General features: G+C 45.8%; 1 protein-coding gene across 2 annotated transcripts in view; it reads left to right on the top strand.

Moving 5' to 3' along the window:
• LOC144764003 (uncharacterized) overlaps positions 1-20200 on the top strand; it is a 53234-nt gene that overhangs the window by 14337 nt on the left and 18697 nt on the right. The window contains exon 4 of one of the 2 annotated variants that reach the window (XM_078650127.1): positions 10681-10842. The exons of the other annotated variant lie outside the window; for it this stretch is intronic. Within the exon in view, the coding sequence (XP_078506253.1) occupies positions 10681-10841 (161 nt within the window). The 3' untranslated portion in view covers position 10842. The remainder of the gene's footprint in view (positions 1-10680; positions 10843-20200) is intronic. 2 annotated transcript variants of the gene reach the window in all.

Here is a 20200-nt window from a genome sequence, read left to right as displayed (position 1 = left end):
GCGAATCTGCAAATCGGCTCATTTTCGACTGGTAAAATCCTTGATACATCTGGCCTAAAAATTCCTACTCTACTATGAGTGGCACCCCAAAGTGCAGAGGTGGTGCCCACTGTAACATAAGTAGGATTGTTTACTTATGTATATAACATAATCCCCTTTTTTCAGAATCTTACATCTTCTTATGTATGTGACCGGAAAAATAAAAATATTGACATATGACCAACACATATTAAAAACTTGCAGGATTGTTTTTTCGCTTTAAGTTGTGAACCATGTCACCCAACCTCATCCACATGTACTTCGGGTCTGATTACGATGTCGGTCGGAAAGCCTCTGACAGACAGTTGGATTCCCCTAGGCATTGTCAGGAACCCATCCGACCGAATTGGTCGGAAACAATTCCAACCGATCGATTACGAAGCTCGGGGTCAGAAAGGGAACCGCTCAGTCATTCAGAATCAGTTCCGACTGGTATTAAGTATCCAAGTCGGTCGGAGCCATTTTCTACAGCTCAATGGGTAGTGTTTCTGACAAACCGATTACGATGTCAGATTCCAGCAGCCTTTCTGACTCAGTCTGTCTGACACAAAAAGGCTTTCAGAAACTGACTTTGGGGGCCTCTAACTGTCCCCCCTTCATCCTGAGTTCTCCGGTTTGGGGTCGAGGGTGTACCCAAGGGACTCCCCTGTAACACCATGCACAGTGTGGCAGGCGCCATGTAGTGCCCGCGACAGGGTGCAAGGTTTTCTGCAGAGATCCATTTTCCCCATAGGAGGCCGTGCTGTCGGTCAAAACACAGTCTCCCATTGAAGCCAATGGGAGTACTTCCGAATGGTGTTCGGAAGCATCATAATCAGTCAGGTGGAATTGCTGACCGTGAGTCACTCAGAATGGAGACAGGAGACGGACAGTTTAGTTTCTGACCTATATCAAAATCAGGCTCTAGGTGTCATGGCAATCACAGCACATTTCTCTCAGTGGCAAATGTGACCTCCTTACAGTATAAAGTCAACATTTGATTGGTAAGGAAGATATACCATTTGTTCAGGGGCGGCTGGTGGAATATTAAACTGGTGAGGCGTAAGCAGAACGATTCAAAGTATGCGAGAGCACAGCGAGCGAGCTCGACGGCAATAAGGAAGGTTCGGGGGGGTTCTCCCTCATTAAGATTTTTTTTTAAATTGTCATCTTTTTGTGCGATTTTCAGCACTATTTCTGTGAGAAATGGACTAAAAATTCAGTTATTCTAGGCATTCATAGAAGAAAACTCATACATTATTTCAGAATTGTACAGGATCTATAAACCAATTCAAAGAAGAGCTGACATTAGAAAGTAAAATCTATAAAGAGCTGTATGGTTCAGTTTTCTAAATGCCTACCAAAATGCATGTCTCTTTGGCATTTGTAAAAATGTTGATGGCTGCCAAAACTTTGGTGACGGAATACCCAGAGTACTGGGTTATGTTTTTTGCTGATGAAGGTACTGAGCATACAGTGCACAGTAAGATGATGGTTGGAAGAACCACGACAAAATACCTGTTTGTACACTGAGCGGTCTTCTATGACAATATGATCTCAATATGTCTAACCAAAAATAGACATTGCTAAGCACATTTTCTGTCCATAACCATCACACTAGCCTCACTCTCCAACTGAATGAGGGTAAAATCACAAGTCTTTAACATAAGGGGCCTAGATCACCAATTTCCATCGCTCTTCTAAGCACTAAACAGCAGATATGCAGTACAATTCACTCTGCTCTGATATGTTGCAGCAAATGCGAGAAGGTGACATCAGTTTCCAGTGTCTGGTTATTTCGAAAAGCTGTAGAAAGTTGAGTAATCATAAATAAGTAGATTTGCAGTTACAATTGTGTATGCTTCAAGTGATTGACAAAACCTCAAACAATGCCTGCACGTTTTACTTTCTTTCTGTAAATACATTCTCAAAGCATGAGGCTGAGGCAACTTGAATCCCTTGTACACAAGGTCAAATGCAGTTTCTCAGTGTTGACCGTTATCTCCCCTTCTCTTTAACATCTGAATTAAACCAGTAATGAGCCTGCCACCACCACCGCAACTTCAACTCTTAGGAACATACAGAATTTACATGAATGTAGGAGATCACATAAACAATTTAAACAATAGGTAATAACCACAGATGCTTGATAGCAGAGATATGAGACAGCAGGCCCAAAATGAAGAGCTCCAAAACAGAAATTGTGGCACTACACTTAACATACTTAAAAATCATGGAAAACTATATTCCATTCACCTACTTTCTTGGATGAATACTCCCTCTTTAAAAGTACAACATGTTTGAAGCTGGCCTCAATCTGAACTCACAAGAGGGAACAGTTGTCAAAACATCAAATCACTAAATTAAAACTACTAAGGATACAGTCTTCCAAGTATTCCCACTCACCACCAACCCACCATAGCAGCGATTCGAACAACCTCAAGACTAGACTTCTCTCCAGCCCTACATCACAGGCCACAAGCCAAATCAACGAAAAGATGCAACATATGTCAGGGAGGAGACTGAGTGACAGTCAAAAGCACAGACTACATTATATTCTTGCAGGCGGGTAATTTCAGTACTGATTATATACTCTCACTTTTGTTATTTAAACAGCCTACTACAATCACTTCCATTGTATTTGTCAACAGTAAAGATGAATCCATCATTGCAACATCCACTGCCACTTAGCAAAGTCCCTTCTCAAGCGCAGCTTCTTAAAATAAAATCCACCACTCAAAGTATTGTCGTTCATCCCTTTGGAAAGCCTATTTTTCTATTTTAAAACAGGAGTTCAGATAAATATTTATTGCCGTTTGCCGTTTTATTTTCAGGAGGTGAAAAAATATTGTTTGAAAGCAAAGAATATATTCTAATAGAGTCCTGGCAAGAATATGGGATCTTGGTAAATGTATATAATTTTTGATCTTTCTATCTCTAGCACTGTGGTGTAAAACAAAATGATTGTCTCCCAGAATGTGACAAGGGCCCCCCAAGTCTCCAATATTCATAGGCCATGGACTGAAAGAGGGGCAGACACAACCCACTGCAGTCTGTGTCAGATACAGGAATTCTACCAGCAGCATTCCTTTTTTTTTTTTTTTAATATTTTTATTGAGAAGTTTTTTCCCCCCCTCTTTTTTACATATATATATGCAGGGCACGACAATATTTACATAAAACATGGCATGTCGAATTGAACAGAAGCAAATGATATTGGGTGTGAGAGAATAAAAAATAAAAAAAACCCCATATAAACAAATAAATACAGTGATGATTAAGGTACAGACAGGCAAAATTAAATTACAAGCCTTATCCCCCACAATGGATCAAAATCAGCATCTCTTAACTTTTCTTCAATAGCTATAATAATCTTCATAACAAATTATATATTGTTCAAACATTTTCAGACCTATCGGACCGTATTCCCTTCTTTCCAACAAGTAATGGGATCCCAGATATGTTTGCCCGTTTTCCTTCCCTTTTTCCCTTTCCTTGCATATATCTCAGTTTCCAGATTGTATATTGATAATAATTTAGCCAACCATAGGTGAAATGATGGTGGTAGTGGATCCAGCCATGCAGAGGCAATACAGAGTCTCATGACTGCCATAGCTAAGAATAAGAAGGGTTCCCAGCTATACTGGTGTTGTCTCTCCTCATCCTTGATCCCCAGTAGGATGATTGGGGGGGTGAGATGAATGTTTATTCCTAATTCTAGATTTAAAAATCCCTGTATGTTCTTTATAAGTGGGTGCAGATGTGGGCATGCTGCAAATACATGAATTAAATCCGCCTCTGAGCTTCCACATCTAAAACAGTTTATTCCTACTGTCCCCCCCCATTGGGCTATCCTTGCAGGCGTGTGATATAGGTGGTATAATGTTTTATAGTGTTGTGTCTGGAGAGATGCTGAGCATAAAAGTGTATACCCCATTTCCAAAGACATATAGAAACTTTCCTCCCTTATTTCCAAACTGTCTTTCCATTTATTTGCCCATTTTTCAATATCATCCTCTTTTGAGCTTAATAACTCAGCATAGAATTTCTTTATAGTGCATTCCTCGCCAACCTCAATCACTTCCATAATTGCATTTTTGCTGAATCCTGCCGCACCACCTTGTTTGTTATGCAAAAGACTCCTTATCTGTAAATACTTAAAAAACTGTCTTTTATCGATTGCATACTTAGCTTGTAGGTCAGAAAACTGACAGACGCCCTGCTGACCCATTAGGTCTCCCATTCTTCTAATTCCTTTTCTTTCCCATTCTAAAAATATACTATCAGAGACTACTTCCGCGGGGAGATTTGGATTCCCTCTCAATCTGGTGTAGAAATGATACCGCCCCAACCCAAATCTTTTAGTAAAGGCTTTCCAAACTGTAAAGGCAGCTAGGAGTGTCTTGAATCGTGTCCTTTTGTAGTAACTAATTTCAGTATATTTTAAAAAGACATTTTCTGCTACTGGGCCCAGCAGCAAACCGTAGATTGCTAACGATCCCAACACATTCCACCCATCTATTTCTGCACCCCCCACTAAACCACCCATGTTTTGCAGGACTGCTGCCCAATAGTAAAACTTTAAATCTGGTAGAGCCCACCCCCCCCTCTCCCGTGGTAATGTCATAAATCTAAGTGCTCTCCTAGCAGCATTCCATGCAAGTTCATAGAATTATCAGGGAATTACCTGGTATTCCAGGAAACTAAATGAGGCCAATGACGCATCTGTGCACGTAAGTGTGATCTGGTTGAGCATAAACACTTGTAGAAAAGACCAACAGTGTAAATGATTTTGAGTGAGAACCTATTCAGATGTTACTGTCCACAGCATTTAACAATAAAAATGTACACAGCTGTTCGTGTTGTGCACCCCTAGCTCCAAGAAATCAAGTAAACGAGGCGGTAGAAATATTGTCAGAGGTAAATTGAAATTTGAAAACAATCACCTTTATGTTTTTCCAAAAGGCCACCCTTTCCGAGAACAGGAATGTCGCTGACGTAAAACCTGTCCGTCTGATACAACTTTACCTTTATCAGCCCTGTTCATTGAGCATCGCCGGTGTGGACGAAGTCGGGTACCAGGGTCCATCTTTCAAGGCAAATTTAACACAACTTTCTAACCACGATCCATTTTGCAGCTTAGATTTTTTACACAAAAAGCCAACCAGCCTCTTTGTTGTCAGGTGAAAGGATGCGATGCTTAACAGCACCGATATGAGCTTGAGATCCGAGACATTAGTACCGTGAGGTTTTATGAAAATGCCCCCTGTGGGGAAACCAACATTCCTCTAAGGCCTCAGTGCTTAAAATACCTGCCTCACGGTGCACCTTCGAGTAACAACATCTCCAGATATCGCTCACCAGAAGCATTTTATAAGCAACACTGGATGACCCAATGAGTCAGAAACAAGTACATCTCTGGGCTAAGTTCAATGCAGAGAGAAAGCCTTGTGTGTCTAGTGCAGGGTGCAGAAATCTGTCAGTCATGTTTCAACGAATAGTTGATTTAATTTCCTTGATAGTAACACCTGTGGTAAAGGGGCAAATGAACAGTCAGCTTGCGCCTGCACCATTTAAAATATCAATATATCCGGTGCCATGCCTCCAGCTACTCTAACTCAACACAAGGGACTGCACCAAACCCGAATGTAGAGGTTTTTGTAGCACACCCATGTTATAATAGAAAGATTAAAGATGAAAATAAAGACAACCAATAACATATTCTTTGAGGCGCAGAGAGACATCTACAACAAAGGGAAACACCCATCAAATTCGTCCCTTTGTTGCATTGCTTTGAGTTGCATTTGTACAAGACAATTCACTCTTGAATCCAGAGCCAAGGCGAGTCGCACCAGGGAAGAGACGATAGTCTCCAGCCAAAGGCAAGCCGCACAGTCTCATATAGGTAAAAAGCTGGCCATCCTATAGCTTGAGACCCTTCGGTCCCTCACAGTATTATTCCATATGTAACATATCGTTGCAGATGCTCTGCCCACTGCATACCTTGGGGCTCCCTCTGAAAGGTTGGAGGGACTGGTTGCCAAGCATGGCTCTTTCCAAAATAGTGTGATTACTGCCTGGACGTGTAGTCATGCAGCCATGAACTATGAAGCATCAATGTAAGTGAGCATGGGACAACTATGTTTATGAAACCAGGATACAGTCCAGCTTCTGCCGCGCTCACGGTACATCTTATCTAAGTTATGAACGTTCATAGTGCCAAGAAGCTCCATGCACCTCAGTCTTGCTTAACCAAGGAATTCTGCACATACGACTTCTTAATATTTTGTTATCCCTCTTCTTATTGCTTGGAAGCTATGCAATATATGTTCCGGGAAACTAGCTATTGTGTGCTTCTTCTAGGCACTAGCCTCAGTCGTAGCTCGATGGAGGGGGGGTCGCGGTACGGTGTGGGAGGGGGGTAGCGCGGGGGTGAGAATTAAATATAAAGCAGAAAACTTACCTCACAGCCGGTCCGCGCTACCTCTGCTCCCCATAGCACCTCCACGAATGGCACTGGAGTGGACTGGCAGCCCCTCTCAGCCAATCCTGGCCCTGCCAGCAGTGCCAGGATTGGCTTTGGGCATGGTTTCTCTTCGCCCGCAGCCTGCCCATTAGGAGACCGAGGGGCTCACAAGTACGCATGACTGGGCACGGGCAAAAAATGTGCCCTCCGTCCCCACTCATGCGCACTTGTGCTGCTGCCTGTTGCCCGAGGTCTCACAATCATGTCAGTCAACATGATGCCGGACCCCCCACCCCCTTCAGTCTCTGAAGGGGTGTGGGGTCCGACGTCATGCTGACTGACATGATTGTCAGTATTCCTTCGGCATCTTTGAACTTAAGTAAACTGATTAAGTTTACTTTAGTTCAGAAACACCGAGGGAGCCACGAGCGGGGGGGCTGCGCCCCAACTCCCCAGTGGACGCACCGCGCCTGAATTTGTTCACTCATTCCCTAAGTTGTTCTGGTCCCCAGGGTATATATGTATGAAAGATCTGCATCCACAAACTCATTGGCCTCCCACAATCCCTGGAGTTTTCCATTGTGATGATTCTTATTAGGCCCTTTTGAACGAGATTGTATATTGATTAGTCGCTTGGCGGCAATTCCGCCGCGGTGCAGTGGTTTAGCAGAGTGGGCGGGCCGTGTTGGCCAACGGACGTGCGCAGCACTGCGGTGGTAGTGCTTGCGTCGGCCGTTGGCCGATGATCTCATGGATGGGGTTAACATGCTCTATTACATTTACTTTTTTTAATTTCATGACTATATGCATGATCATTTGAAATAAGTTGGACTTGAATAGATCTGTATTAAGGAAAGTGTAAAACCAAAGCTAAAGTCTATAGGCTTCATTGGAAAATGTCATGCTACCCTTCAGAGGTTTGATCTCTCTAATATGCAGTGGTATAACAAAGCCTGTCCTATTTATTGTGAAAAGCAGGCAGTAAAGGCAACAGGCTTTAAGAATGTATGGTTATTACACTGCTAAACCCTCTGGACAAGTATTTTGTTACATGGACCATCACAGATTACCATAGTAGGCAACGAGTTTAGTTTGGGGATTCATCTGAACAAACTGCAGTGATAGAAGATATGCACTTCATTAATCCTTGTTAGACTCTCTTTGTAGAGATTGTTTATAGTGATAGAGAGATGTAGCTTTGCCAACTTTAATTTTGTATGTATTTGTAATTTTATGACTGTGCGTCAGATGATGGACTTGTAGAAAGCGTATTCTCAGTAGAGTAGGCGTGAGTTGTTTGGTGACATGCCAATGATAAAGGCTATAGGCCTGACTGGTGATAAAGACAGTAGGCATGGCATATTGATTGTAAAAAGCATATGTTAAAGTCAGTAGGCGTTTAAACGTAGATTTGTATTACTCTGAATTAAAGCCTACAGATTTCAATTGTTATTACATGTAATCACACAGACTACTTTAGTAGGCAAGGGATTTAGTGTTGGTTACTCTCTCTGACAAACCAACAGTTCCACTGTGAGAATCCCATTAAACCTGTTGGAAGGCCTTGGATTTAGGATTTAGTTCCACTTCGACTTGGTGGGAAAGTGAAAGACATTCTGCAGCGCACATAGAAATAGGAAAATGCCTCAGGGTATTGCTTTTGTTCAGGAAGATGCCCCTGGCTACAATGCAGGCTCCCTTGCACTTTGGTGTGCCAGCACTGGGAAAAGGCAGGAATGCAACGTGATAGGATAAATGCAGTGCATTCCTGCCCTTTCCCTGTAATGCAGCGCAGCAAGGTGTTTGCTCCTTGGACATCGTGGATGCACCAGTGGCTGTAAGTAACTTTTCTTGGCTAGCCACAAGTATTGATGGTGCATTTGGATTCAGTGCCACACTGTGCTCTGCAGAACTCTACATCATAGACTACGTGTATGGTGTCCTTTTTACTGTTGCCCATGCCATACAGTCCAGACACTGACATCACCACTTCTATTGATGCCCCCCAGGCCAGGCATTAGCTGTGCCACTTCAATCGCTGCCATCCAAGACAGAGAGTGACAGCGCCACTCCTACTGAGGCTGTCCAGTCCAGGTATTGACAGCGCCACTTCTGATGATGCCATCCACTCCTGGCACTGACAGCGCCACTTCTATTGATGCAATCCATGCCGGGCACCGACTGGACCACTTCTATTAGTGCCATCCAGTCCTGGCACTGACACTGCCTTTTCTATTGATGACATTCAGTCAAGGCACTGATAGTGCCACTTCTATTGATGCCAGGCACTGACAGCACCACTTCTATTGATGCCATCCAGTCCCGGCACTGACATTGCCTTTTCTATTGATGACATTCAGTCAAGGCACTGGCAGCACCACTTCTATTGATGCCATCCAGGCCAAGCCCTGATAGCGCCACTTCTATTGATGCCATCCAGGCCAGACACAGACAGCGCCACTTCTATTGATGACATTCAGTCCAGGCACTGACAGCGCCACTTCTATTGATGCCATCCAGGCCAGGCACCGACAGCGCCACTTCTATTGATGCCATCCAGGCCAGGCACTGACAGCGCCACTTCTATAGATGCCATCCAGGCCAAGCCCTGATAGCGCCACTTCTATTGATGCCATCCAGGCCAGGCACTGACAGCGCCACTTCTATAGATGCCATCCAGGCCAGGCACTGACAGCGCCACTTCTATTGATGCCATCCAGGCCAGGCACTGACAGCGCCACTTCTATTGATGCCATCCAGGCCAGGCACTGACAGCGCCACTTCTATTGATGCCATCCAGGCCAGGCACTGACAGCACCACTTCTATTGATGCCATCCAGGCCAAGCCCTGATAGCGCCACTTCTATTGATGCCATCCAGGCCAGGCACTGACAGCGCCACGTCTATTGATGCCACCCAGGCCAAGCACTGACAGCCCTACTTCTATTGATGCCATTGAGGCCAAACACTGACAGCACCACTCCTACTGAGGCTGTCCAGTCCAGGCACTGACAGCGCCACTTCTAATGATGACATCCACTCCAGGCACTGACAGCGCCACTTCTATTGATGCTATCCATGCTGGGCACTGACTGCACCACTTATATTAGAGCCATCCAGTCCAGGCACTGACAGTGCCTTTTCTATTGATGACATTCAGTCAAGGCACTGACAGCGCCACTTCTATTGATGCCATCCAGTCCAGGCACCGACAGCATTTCTTCTATTCCCTTTATAGCCTTGGCTGCTGTAGATGTTCCCCGGTGTGAGGGTCAGATTGCACCAGGTATCTGTTGTTCTTGTATTTCTTCCACCTCATCATGCAGCATGCAGGTGGCAGCAGGTTGATTCACCTAGGTGTAGAAGATGTCTGAACTTTCCTCTACCCCTTTTTGACACAATGAGGAATATTCATCATTTTGATCTGAAAATCATGCACCCTAAAAATGGACTCATGATTCGGTGAAAGAGGAGAGGAAAAGAAAAGAGATTGAAAGTGGATAAGGAAAAGTAGGGGCGAGCGATAACAGTAACAGGAATTAGAGGCAATACAGGAAAACAAAAAGAATGATGAATGAAAGAAGATTGACAGTGAACAGTAGAAACCAAGGAAACAAACCAGAGAGATCCACAGAGAGGAGAGAGGTTAACGGAAGAGAAGTACAGGGAAGTAGGAAGGGGGAAATGTGAATGTAGCAATGAGAAGGCAAAGCAACAGAAGAGAAGAGAAAAGTCAGGAACATGAGACAAAGAAAAAGAGGCAGGAAGGGAACCTAAATAGGAGAGAATCAGATAGGAGTCTGAGAAGAAGCCAGGAAATAAGGATAGAAGAAGATAGATGGAGAAAACAAGAATTCATTAGTCAGAGGGAGGGAAGAGCTATGGGTAGCAGAGAAGTAGAGGGAAGAACTGCAGAGGGAAGAGAGGCAGAAAAATAGAGATGCACAGAGAAGATGGGCAGAGGAGGAAAGACAGAGGAACATGAGGCAAAGAGGCAAAATGTATTGAGAGTAGAGACAAAGAATAAAGAGGCAGAATTACAGGGAAGAGAGGCAGAGATAACATGGCCTATGAGAACAATGAGAAATAAGCTGCTGTGCTTTGTGTGCTGTGTAAAGGGATCAAGGGTTTGTTTTGATAAATACCGAGCTTGTAAAATCCACATTTTAATCTTTACCTCATTTCTGTGGTTTCAGTTCATGCTGGTTCCTGTCCTAAAGTCATTTTTGGTCACATTGGTATAGTGTGTCTCCCAAGTATGATAAATAACACCTGCCAAAATGACTCCAGCTGTGCTGATGATGAGAAGTGCTGCACGAAAGCAATCTGTCGCAAAGCATGTTTGAAGTCCACATGAGGTGCGTCTCCAACTTTCAATCATTTATCCATTAGTGTTTTTACTTATGTATAAATAGCTTTATAAGAGTAGGCAAACAGACAGCTGGGGTGGGGAGCCAGAGCCGGTGAAAGGTGAGCTGACATGTCTTCTACAGAGAGATGAGGTAGGATGATGTGGCATCAGTCAGAGTGAGGCTGAGATGGGATTGGAGTAGAATGGATGAGACATAAGTGGAATCAGAGTGAGACGATGTTGACCTGTGGGTGGAATCAGAGTGCGAGAATGGTGAGCTCTCGGTGGAATCAGAGTAGGGTAGGATGTTCCTCATGTGGAATCAGAGTGAGATGATGGAGAACTGTGGGTAGAATCAGTGTCAGGCGATGGTGAGCTCTCTGTGGAATCGGAGTACAATAGGATGTTCCTTGTGTGGAATCAGAGTGAGAAGATGGTGAACCGTGGATGGAATCAGAGTGAGGTGATTTTGAGCTTTTAGAGAAATCGGAGTGAGATGATATTGAGCATTGGATGGATTTGGAGTGAGACGATGGTGAGCTCTAGTTGGAATCAGAGTAAGCTAGGATGATCGTTTGGTGGAATCTAAGTGAGATGACAGTAAACTTTGGGTGAAATCATAGGGAGACAATGATGAGCCTTGTGTGGAATCAAAGTGAGAAAATGGTGAGATGTGGGTGGAATCGGAGTGAGATGATAGTGAGCTTTCCGTGGAATCAGAGTGAGACAATAGTGAACCTTGGGTAGCATCAGAGTGAGACGTGAGTGTGATGGGTTAGGGTGAGTCCTTGATGGGATCAGAGTATGGTGGTCTAGGGTGGGTCTTGGGTGGCTCTCAGTTGACTGTAGAAGGAGTAGAGGACATGGAAGCAGAAAGGAGTGGCTCCAGCCTGATGTGTGGGTCTGCGTTTGTACAAGTCTGCCTTCTTATGCGTCTGGTACTTGGTGAGCACTTAGCTGTCCCAGCTGTGGCGTCTTAGGACTTTCCTCGCTTTGCATTTGCCGTCAAACACTGCAGGTGGAATGGTATGGCTCTTGGAGGGTGTGGAAAGGGAGCTGATGACATGCAGTTGGGGAGTGTTTGGAGTCAGGAATAGGATTTGGAAGGGGCTTCAATTAGTTAGGACAGGACCTAATAGGATGTACATTTGGAGGTGCCAATGTCATTTTCAGATTCCTTTACAGAGCTGTTGATAAAGCGTGTCAGTTACGGCCTATAAATATAAGACTGTGTCACTCCAGAATCCAGAGATTGGGGTGAGTGGAGTAGAGAATAAAACTTGGCCATGATCCCTGCCCTCCATTGGCTTTCCGTGGAGCACAACCCCTGATCTTACTCACCCACCTCAATGCTAACTGTTGCCCATCATGCCTCAACAAGGAAAGCTGTAGTATGTCCTGGGAATGATTCTGGCTCATTCTCTTGCCTTGTGGGCTGGCCATATATTACATTCCATTAGACCATTAATGTTAACGTGAAGCACTGGGAGAGCCAATAAGTCCGGCTTTACTATGCTAGCATATGCAAATAAAATACACCTGTTTGCACATTTTAGCACATTCCCCCCTCATCCCCATTACTCACCCAATTTCTTACTTGTTATGTTATGCTTTGTTAAATCATTTTATATAGCGCACAGCTGCCTCAGCGAAGAGGTATCCCGGCGCTAGTTGCAGTGTCAATGGAGAGGAACGGGATTAAGCTACAGGAAAAAGAAAGGTCTTGGCGGCCTTACGGAAAGACATCAAGCTGTCCAGACAACAAATCTGCGTAGGCAGGTAATTCCACAATTAAGCCACCAGGCAGCGAAAAGATCATCCACCAGCTCGAAGACGCTTCACTTGGGGGACCATAGCTAGGTGTTGCCCAGCTGATTTTAAAAGTCAGGCACAGGGTATTAAATTCGATCCTTTTAGTCAAAGGCAGACAATGAAGGCGACGAATCGCCCCAGTCGCAGAACTAGAAATCCTCAGCAGGACACAAGCTGCTATGTTCTGAACACGCTGCTGAAGAGTCGGTTCTGCCTTATTTGCCCATAACAGGAGCGAATTAGCATAGTCCAATCGGGACAGGATGGCCACCTATACTATCGTCTAGTGGGTAGAAAGATCAAAGAACCCCAACAGGGGTCTCAGCCCTTGGAGTAGGCCAAAGCAGGTACCTGCCAATTTCTTGGTATGGTCCTGATAGCTGAGAGTGGCATCCAGCTAAACCCCAAGATTTTTTACTGCCAACTTGGGGGTGGGAGCGCAGCCCAAGGTCTTGGGCCACCAATGCTCGCTCCATAGTCTCTGATCTCTCCCCTCCAACAACACCTCAGATTTGTTGGCATTGAGCTGAAGGCAGTTGGTGGTTATCAACTCCACGACCGCCGCTAGGCCATTCCGAAATTTGGTAGCGCCCTGCGTAGGGTCGTCGGAGAGGGCCACCATCATCTGCGTATCATCAGCATACGAGACCATGGTGAGACTGTTGTCCCTCGCCACCGTGGCTAGGGGTTGGACGTACAGATTGAAACGTATGGGGCTGAGGGAAGAGCCCTGAGGGACACCCTGCCTGATGACCTGGTCGCGGGAGAGAAAGGGGGGAGCAGATACTTGGAAAGTTCTATCTGACAAAAATTATTTAAACCATTCCAAGGCCGGAACTACTACACCGGCCTCTTCCAGATGATCTAGAAGGATCCGATGGGAGACTGTGTCAAATGCGGGGCTAAGATCAAGTAATATCAGCGCGGTGCGCCCTCCATCCAGAATGGTCCGCAGATGTTCAGTCACAGCTAGGAGAGCAGTTTCCGTGCTGTGACCAAGGCAGACACAATTCTGGGACAAATCCAAGAAGCCGGTGTCATTAAAAAAGCATGCGAGGGTGTTATTCATGTGTGCCTCGGCTATTTTAGCTACCCATGGCAATAACGTTATGGGACGGACATTTTCCAATTTTGCTGGATCCAGTGAGGGTTTCTTAGGTAGAGGAACTACCCTAGCCTGCTTCCACCTCCTAGGAACAGCACAGGTAGGGAGTCCCTAAATTGAGCAGGTTTCATAGGATCTGTAGGCGAGCCCGATTTGACTTTCTTACTTAACAGGAGAACCTCATCCTGTGAGATAGAGGGATTTGCTGCCTCATCCTGTGAGATAGAGGGAATTGCTGCCAGATTATACATAGGGGGGGAGGGGTTCCATGTGAGCCAGGAAAACATGTGGTTGCCCCAGGAAAGGACTTATAAATCCCTTCCACCTTATTCACAGAAAAGTAGCCAGGTCCTCAAACTGCTGCTCAGATGTAATTACAGAAGCAGCCGAATCTTTCCTGCTTTTAAGATCGTTAAGAATTTTAAAAATATACTTGGCAGGGTTCTGTCTGGACTCTGGACGTGCAGAGCGTATGGCCCTATAATAGGTCTTGATGGCATCCTGGTAGCCTTTTTTGGCCACCAAATCATAGTCCCTACGCCAGACCAGTTCTAGTCATTTATTGCGCATGGTGGCCAAAGAATCATTGAACCATGGATTGGAATTAGTACAACGGCCCTTGGACCATTTAGCTGGAATAAGTGAATTTAGGACAAATAGATTCCAGTCACAAAGTGCTTTGTATGCCTGGTCGGGGTCACTGGCTAAAATAGGGGGACTAATTGAGAGAATAGCATGAAACACCTCCAGATTCAATGTGTGCCACCGTTGTTGAAACAAAGCTGTTGGATCAACTCTGTAAACAAGCTTATGCAGCGGAAGTGACATGGAGACCAAGAAATGATCCGACCAGCATACTGGGCTGGGAGTCTTGACAGTAAGGGACAAGATGTTAAAGAACACGGGGTCGAGCAGGTGACCAGCACTATGGGTCGGACCCACCACAAGCTGATTTAATTGACAAGCAGTGAAGTCAGCAAGTAAATTGCTGATTTGCGATTCAGCAGAACAATCAAAGAGTAGATGTAAATCGCCTATGACACTGAAATTAGCCGCCGTCAAGGCCAGAGAGCCTACACCCTCAAGGATAGCAGTTTTAAGTTCCGTGGCTGGCCCCAGAGGGCGATTAATTAAGAGCCCTATCATAGTAAAATGAGCGCTAAAGGAGAGACCGAAGCAAGCGCATTCGCAGCCCGCCACCTCCTCCTTAACAAATGAGCAGCGAAAGATAGATGATAGATTTAAAAATAACGGCTATGCCCCTTCCTCTAGATTCCCTATTTAAAGTCAGGATGCTAAAACCGGGGGGAAGCGCCAAACCAGGTTCGGCCACCATCGCATCTGACAACCAAGTTTCAGTTAAAAAGAAAACATCCTGAACTTCGTCCTGTATTAGATCATAGATTTCCATATGGTGTTTAGCCAGAGAACGCACGTTAAGATACAAGATTTTCATAGAGGGCCTGAGCGGGGACCGCGGGTGATAGGGGGGTAGCTAAGGGTGAGAATCAAATCCACAGCTGGAGCAACAGAAAGGCCTCTCCAAAGAAACCCCCAGTCACTGGTTGCATGGGCTTACCAGATTGCTGATGGACAGTAAGTCCTCTCTAGTGTACAAAGGCACGCCTAGCTCAATTCCACCAGTGTTTCTGGCGTTCGGCGCCCCGCTGGCTCGCCCGCTGCGTGCGTACACTGTGCTCCCGCGCCATGTACGATTTAAATAGAGTCTCCAATGGAGGCTAGCAGGAGAACTAGTGTGCCACCCAAGCAAAATGGCGACCAAAAACGGCCCCCCGTAAGTAGTTTCCCCCAGCTGAGGCTTTCTAGTGCTCCCTCCACACAAACAGCCGGCTAATCACTGCGGTGGACCGGGAGGTGGAAAGCATTGTGAGGAGTAAAAGACCAAGAAACAGGTAGGAGCGTTATAAAACAATAAAAACAGTAATATAGCTCAACTAAAGAAATGTGATTTTAAAATTTAGAAAAACAGGCAAAAATAATGCGACCAGTGCACGCAGCGAGGATTAAGCCCTCCCGCTTTCAAAACAGCTGCTACTTTTCAATTGCGCTCTCGCGCCATGTGCCATTTAAATAGAGTCTCCAATGCAGGCTAGCAGTAGAACTAGAGCGCCACCCCAAGCAAAATGGCAACCAAAAAATGGCCCACCGGAAGTAGGTTCCCCCAGCTGAGGCTTTCCAGTGCTCCCTCCACACAAACAGAAAAACACACAAAATGGTGGACGAAATGTTGCACATTGGCAAAACATTCACCCCAAGTCACATATCTGGGTTTAATCAATCGTTATTTTGCTCACCACGCCACCCCAGTTCAGACATGGCCATATGCAAATCAGTCTTGACCCTGTGATTCATGGGAACAGTCCAGCCCAAACTGCCAAGTCATGTCTTCTCTGGACCGGAATCAAGCATCCTAGGACCTGTTTCTGGCTATCAGCTGTCATCAGCCAGGGTAGCTTGACTCCAGTGGCATAGTGAGCAGGGGACCCACGTCTGGGCATACCCTTCCAACATAGGGTGAACAGCAAAACACACAAGATGATGGACAAAATGTTGCACATTGGCAAAACATTCACTCCCAGTCACAGATCTGGGTTTAATCCATCGTTATTTTGCTCACCACGCCTCCCCAGTTCAGACTTGGCCATATGCAAATCAGTCTTGACCCTGTGCCTCATGGGAACAGTCCAGCCCGAATTGCCAAGTCATGTCTTCCCTGGACCGGAATCAAGCATCCTGCGACCGGTTTCTGTATATCAGTCGTCATCAGCCAGGATAGCTTGACTCCAGTGGTGTAGTGAAAACAGGACCCAAGTCTGGGCATACCCTTCCCAAAAGGGCGAACAGCAAAACACACAAGATGATGGACGGAATGTTGCACATTTGCAAAACATTCACCCCCAGTCACAGATCTGGGTTTAATCCATCGTTATTTTGCTCACCATGCCACCCCAGTTCAGACATGGCCATATGCAAATCAGCCTTGACCCTGTGCCTCATGGAAACAGTCCAGCCCAAACTGCCAAGCCGTGTCTTCCAGGGACCGGAATCAAGCATCCTAGGACCTCCACACAAACAGCCCGCTAATTACTGTGGTGGACCGAGGAGGTGGAAAGCAGCTTGAGGAGTAAAAGACCAAGAAACAGGTAGGCGCGTTATAAAACAATAAAAACAGCAATATAGTCCAACGAAAGAAATGTGATTTTACAATTTAGAAAAACAGGCAAAGATTATGGGAGCAGTGCGCGCAGCGAGGATTAAGCGCTCCCGCTTTCAAAACAGATGCTACTTTTCCTACTACTTAATGCAGTAATGAGACCCTGCCCGACACTAAGCTCTCCTTCTGAAACATCTTTCTTCCATGTCAATTGTCTGATGACCCAGCCCCTTTACTAATAAAAGGCAATGCTGTTAGCCACACTTTCTGCAGTATCCAAGCTTGAAACCTCAACAAAAACTTTAGTATGAGAAACATCCACTTTATATGAGTTTTGCTCTGTTAATCAACCATGCATCGAGCAAGTGACACCCTGAAAGAATTTGAGGGAAACAATCTGCTCCAAGCAGACAGTGGGCACCTGATAAATCTGCAGGCAGGAATGATTCGGAGAAGTAAATCTGATCTTTTGTTGTCTCCATCATTGAGTGATCTTTTCTTAATTGTCATTTTCTGTGAAGAGGTAAACTCTATGGATAACTGAAGGGCATATATTTATAGAGATGTGCCCTAATCAACTTAGAGAGAGGCTCACTTCTCATGAACACAAAAAATCTTTGACCACTCTATGGATTGACTCAGCCTTTTGAGTAAGATGAAAGGTCTGCATCAATTCCATTCTTGATGTTCAATTGGCATGTGCATGCTCCGAGCCCCTGGTGGCTAAACACTCATGCACTCTGTCTGTCCCAGGATTCACATACGACTGTACTTTTCTTGAAAGGAGGAAAATATGATGATCACATAGAACAGAATTGTGCTTCCGCAAGTGCACTGAGATGCTGGGGACCTCAGAAGTAGGAAGAGCACTCATCACAGGATGAGCTACGTACTCAAAGATGACCTCTGCCAAGATGATTGACACTGGCCCTAGTAATCATACGGGCTGTAATGTGCATCAGTCAGATGACCCTGCTAATAAAAGGGAGTTGAGAGCACCTGCCTTCATTTCAATTCCACCAACTATGCAGAGTGCTTGTTCTTGACACTGTCCATCCTGCACCACCTGTGACTCCTCAATGTTGATGAGGACCTGAACACCCCACCTGTTACTGCCACACAAGAGAAGGAAGCCCATCCTGGGGGCCTTCAAGATAGGCCTGCCTAACACTTACAGCCATATTACTGATCTACTTGCTCAGTGATTGTAAACTCAGAAAATATGTGGTACCTGGTTAATTCATACAGAAAAAGGGATCTGAGTCCAGGCCATTCCCTACACGTAAGCCAGCATCACAGCATGGGACAATGATGCTGGCTTAAGAGGCCACAACTTGCATCACAGTCCTGAATGTAACCCCACCTTTTACACTCACCACTCCATTTCTGGTTCCTAGAAAGGGAAGTAAAGCATCTGCCCTTTTTCTGCACAATCACCCATTTCAGTCCGTGCCACCTGGAGGGACAGATGTTCAACCCCACTGAAGAAGGGCATTGGACTGCCCCACGATTGGACCACCCCACAATAGGACTTCTTCCAAAAAAAGATCAAGGAGATCTACAACTGCTTCCCAACCCAAGTGCCACCCACCCTACCCACAACCATCACACCCAAATTGATGCGGTCCAGAGTAGACCTTGACCAACTGGACTACCCTCACCTCTGAAGACATCCTCAGGCTCATGAAGAGCATCCACTCCTGAGCCCCTTCATACCCATGCAATCACCACATCTTCAACAGATCCATCACTATAATCACTCCCTAACTCTACCACACCATCAACTTCTCCATCGAGTTTGCAACTTTCATGGAAGACTGGAAGCCCGTAGAGATCAACCCGCTGCTGTAGAAACCTTATGCCAACCCGAAGGACCTCAAGAACTACATACCCATCCCTCTGCTCCCCTTCCCAACCAAAGTAATGAAGAAAGCCATCAATGCCCAAATCCACAAGTTTGATGAAACAAACAACATCCTGGACCTCTCTCTATCGGGGTTTAGAAGCAACAACAGCACTGAGACCACTCCCCTCGCTTCTACAGATCACATCTGCACCCTCTTTGACTGGCGAGACTGCTGCCCTCATCTGCCTCGACTTCACCTTCTTTGCCACCACACCATCTGTACAAGATTCGACAATGCCGGCATCCACGACCAAGCCCTGGAATGGATCAGCTCCTTCCTCAATGGCCAAACGCAAAGAGTCACACTTCCACCATTCAAATCAGAACCCACAGTGACCAGCTATGGGGTGCCTCAGGGATCCTTCATGAGCCCACTCTCTTCAGCATCTACTTGGCCCTGCTTGCAGCCATCATCAGAAACCACAGGCTCAACAACTTTTCCTATGCCAATGACACCCAGCTGATTCTATCCCTCACAGATGAACCCATATCTGCCAAGAGCAACTTCCACGATGGGATGAAGGCAGTTGCCACCTGGATGAAGGACAGCTGCCTCAAACTTATTTCATACAAGACTGAAGTCCTCATTATGGGCTTTTCCCTCTCTGCCTACGATGATTCTTGGTGGCTCGCAGTACTCAGAATCCCCCCCACAGCCAAGCACCATGCACAAATCCTCAGTATCATCCTGGACTCCTCACTCTCCATAAACACAAAATCAACAACATCACGTCCACCAGCTTCAACAGACCACCTCCTTTGCAAGCTCTTCAAGTGGATCCCACCGAGTTCAGGAAAAATGGTCACCTATGTGCTCATCAGCAGCAGACTCAGCCACTGCACCCCACTCTACAGAGGCACCACCTAGAAACTCTAAAAGAAACAGCGGTCCATCCAGAACACCTCCAGTAGACTTGTGCTGTATATCCCACGTCACAATCACATCAACGGCCAACTGATAGACCTTCACTGGCTACCTGTTAACAAGAGAATCGCCTTCAAGCTTCTCATGCATGCCATCAAAGCCCTCCAAAGTGCCAGACCTCCATACCTCAACCACAGCCTCTCCTACTACACCCCAACCGGACATCTCCACTCTGCTGAACTGGCCCTGGCCGCCATCCCACAGATCAACAAGACCACAGCTGGAGGAAGATCCTTCTCATAGCTCACTATGAAGACCTGGAACTCCCTGCCTCTGCACCTCGGGCAATCACCATCACTGCCGCAATTCAGTAAGGACCTTAAGACCCGGCTCTTCAACTGAACCGCAGACCCAGAACCCCAGCAGATTGAGACCCTCATGGGTAAGTAGTTGCACTTGTTAAATCTTTGAGTGATTGATAGATAGGAGCAAGTAGGTGTTC

The sequence above is a fragment of the Lissotriton helveticus genome, chromosome 6, assembly GCF_964261635.1.
Source record: "Lissotriton helveticus chromosome 6, aLisHel1.1, whole genome shotgun sequence".
Taxonomy (NCBI): Eukaryota; Metazoa; Chordata; class Amphibia; order Caudata; family Salamandridae; genus Lissotriton; species Lissotriton helveticus.
Note: the sequence above shows the minus strand (reverse complement) of the source record. Positions and strands in the feature narration are given on the sequence as shown.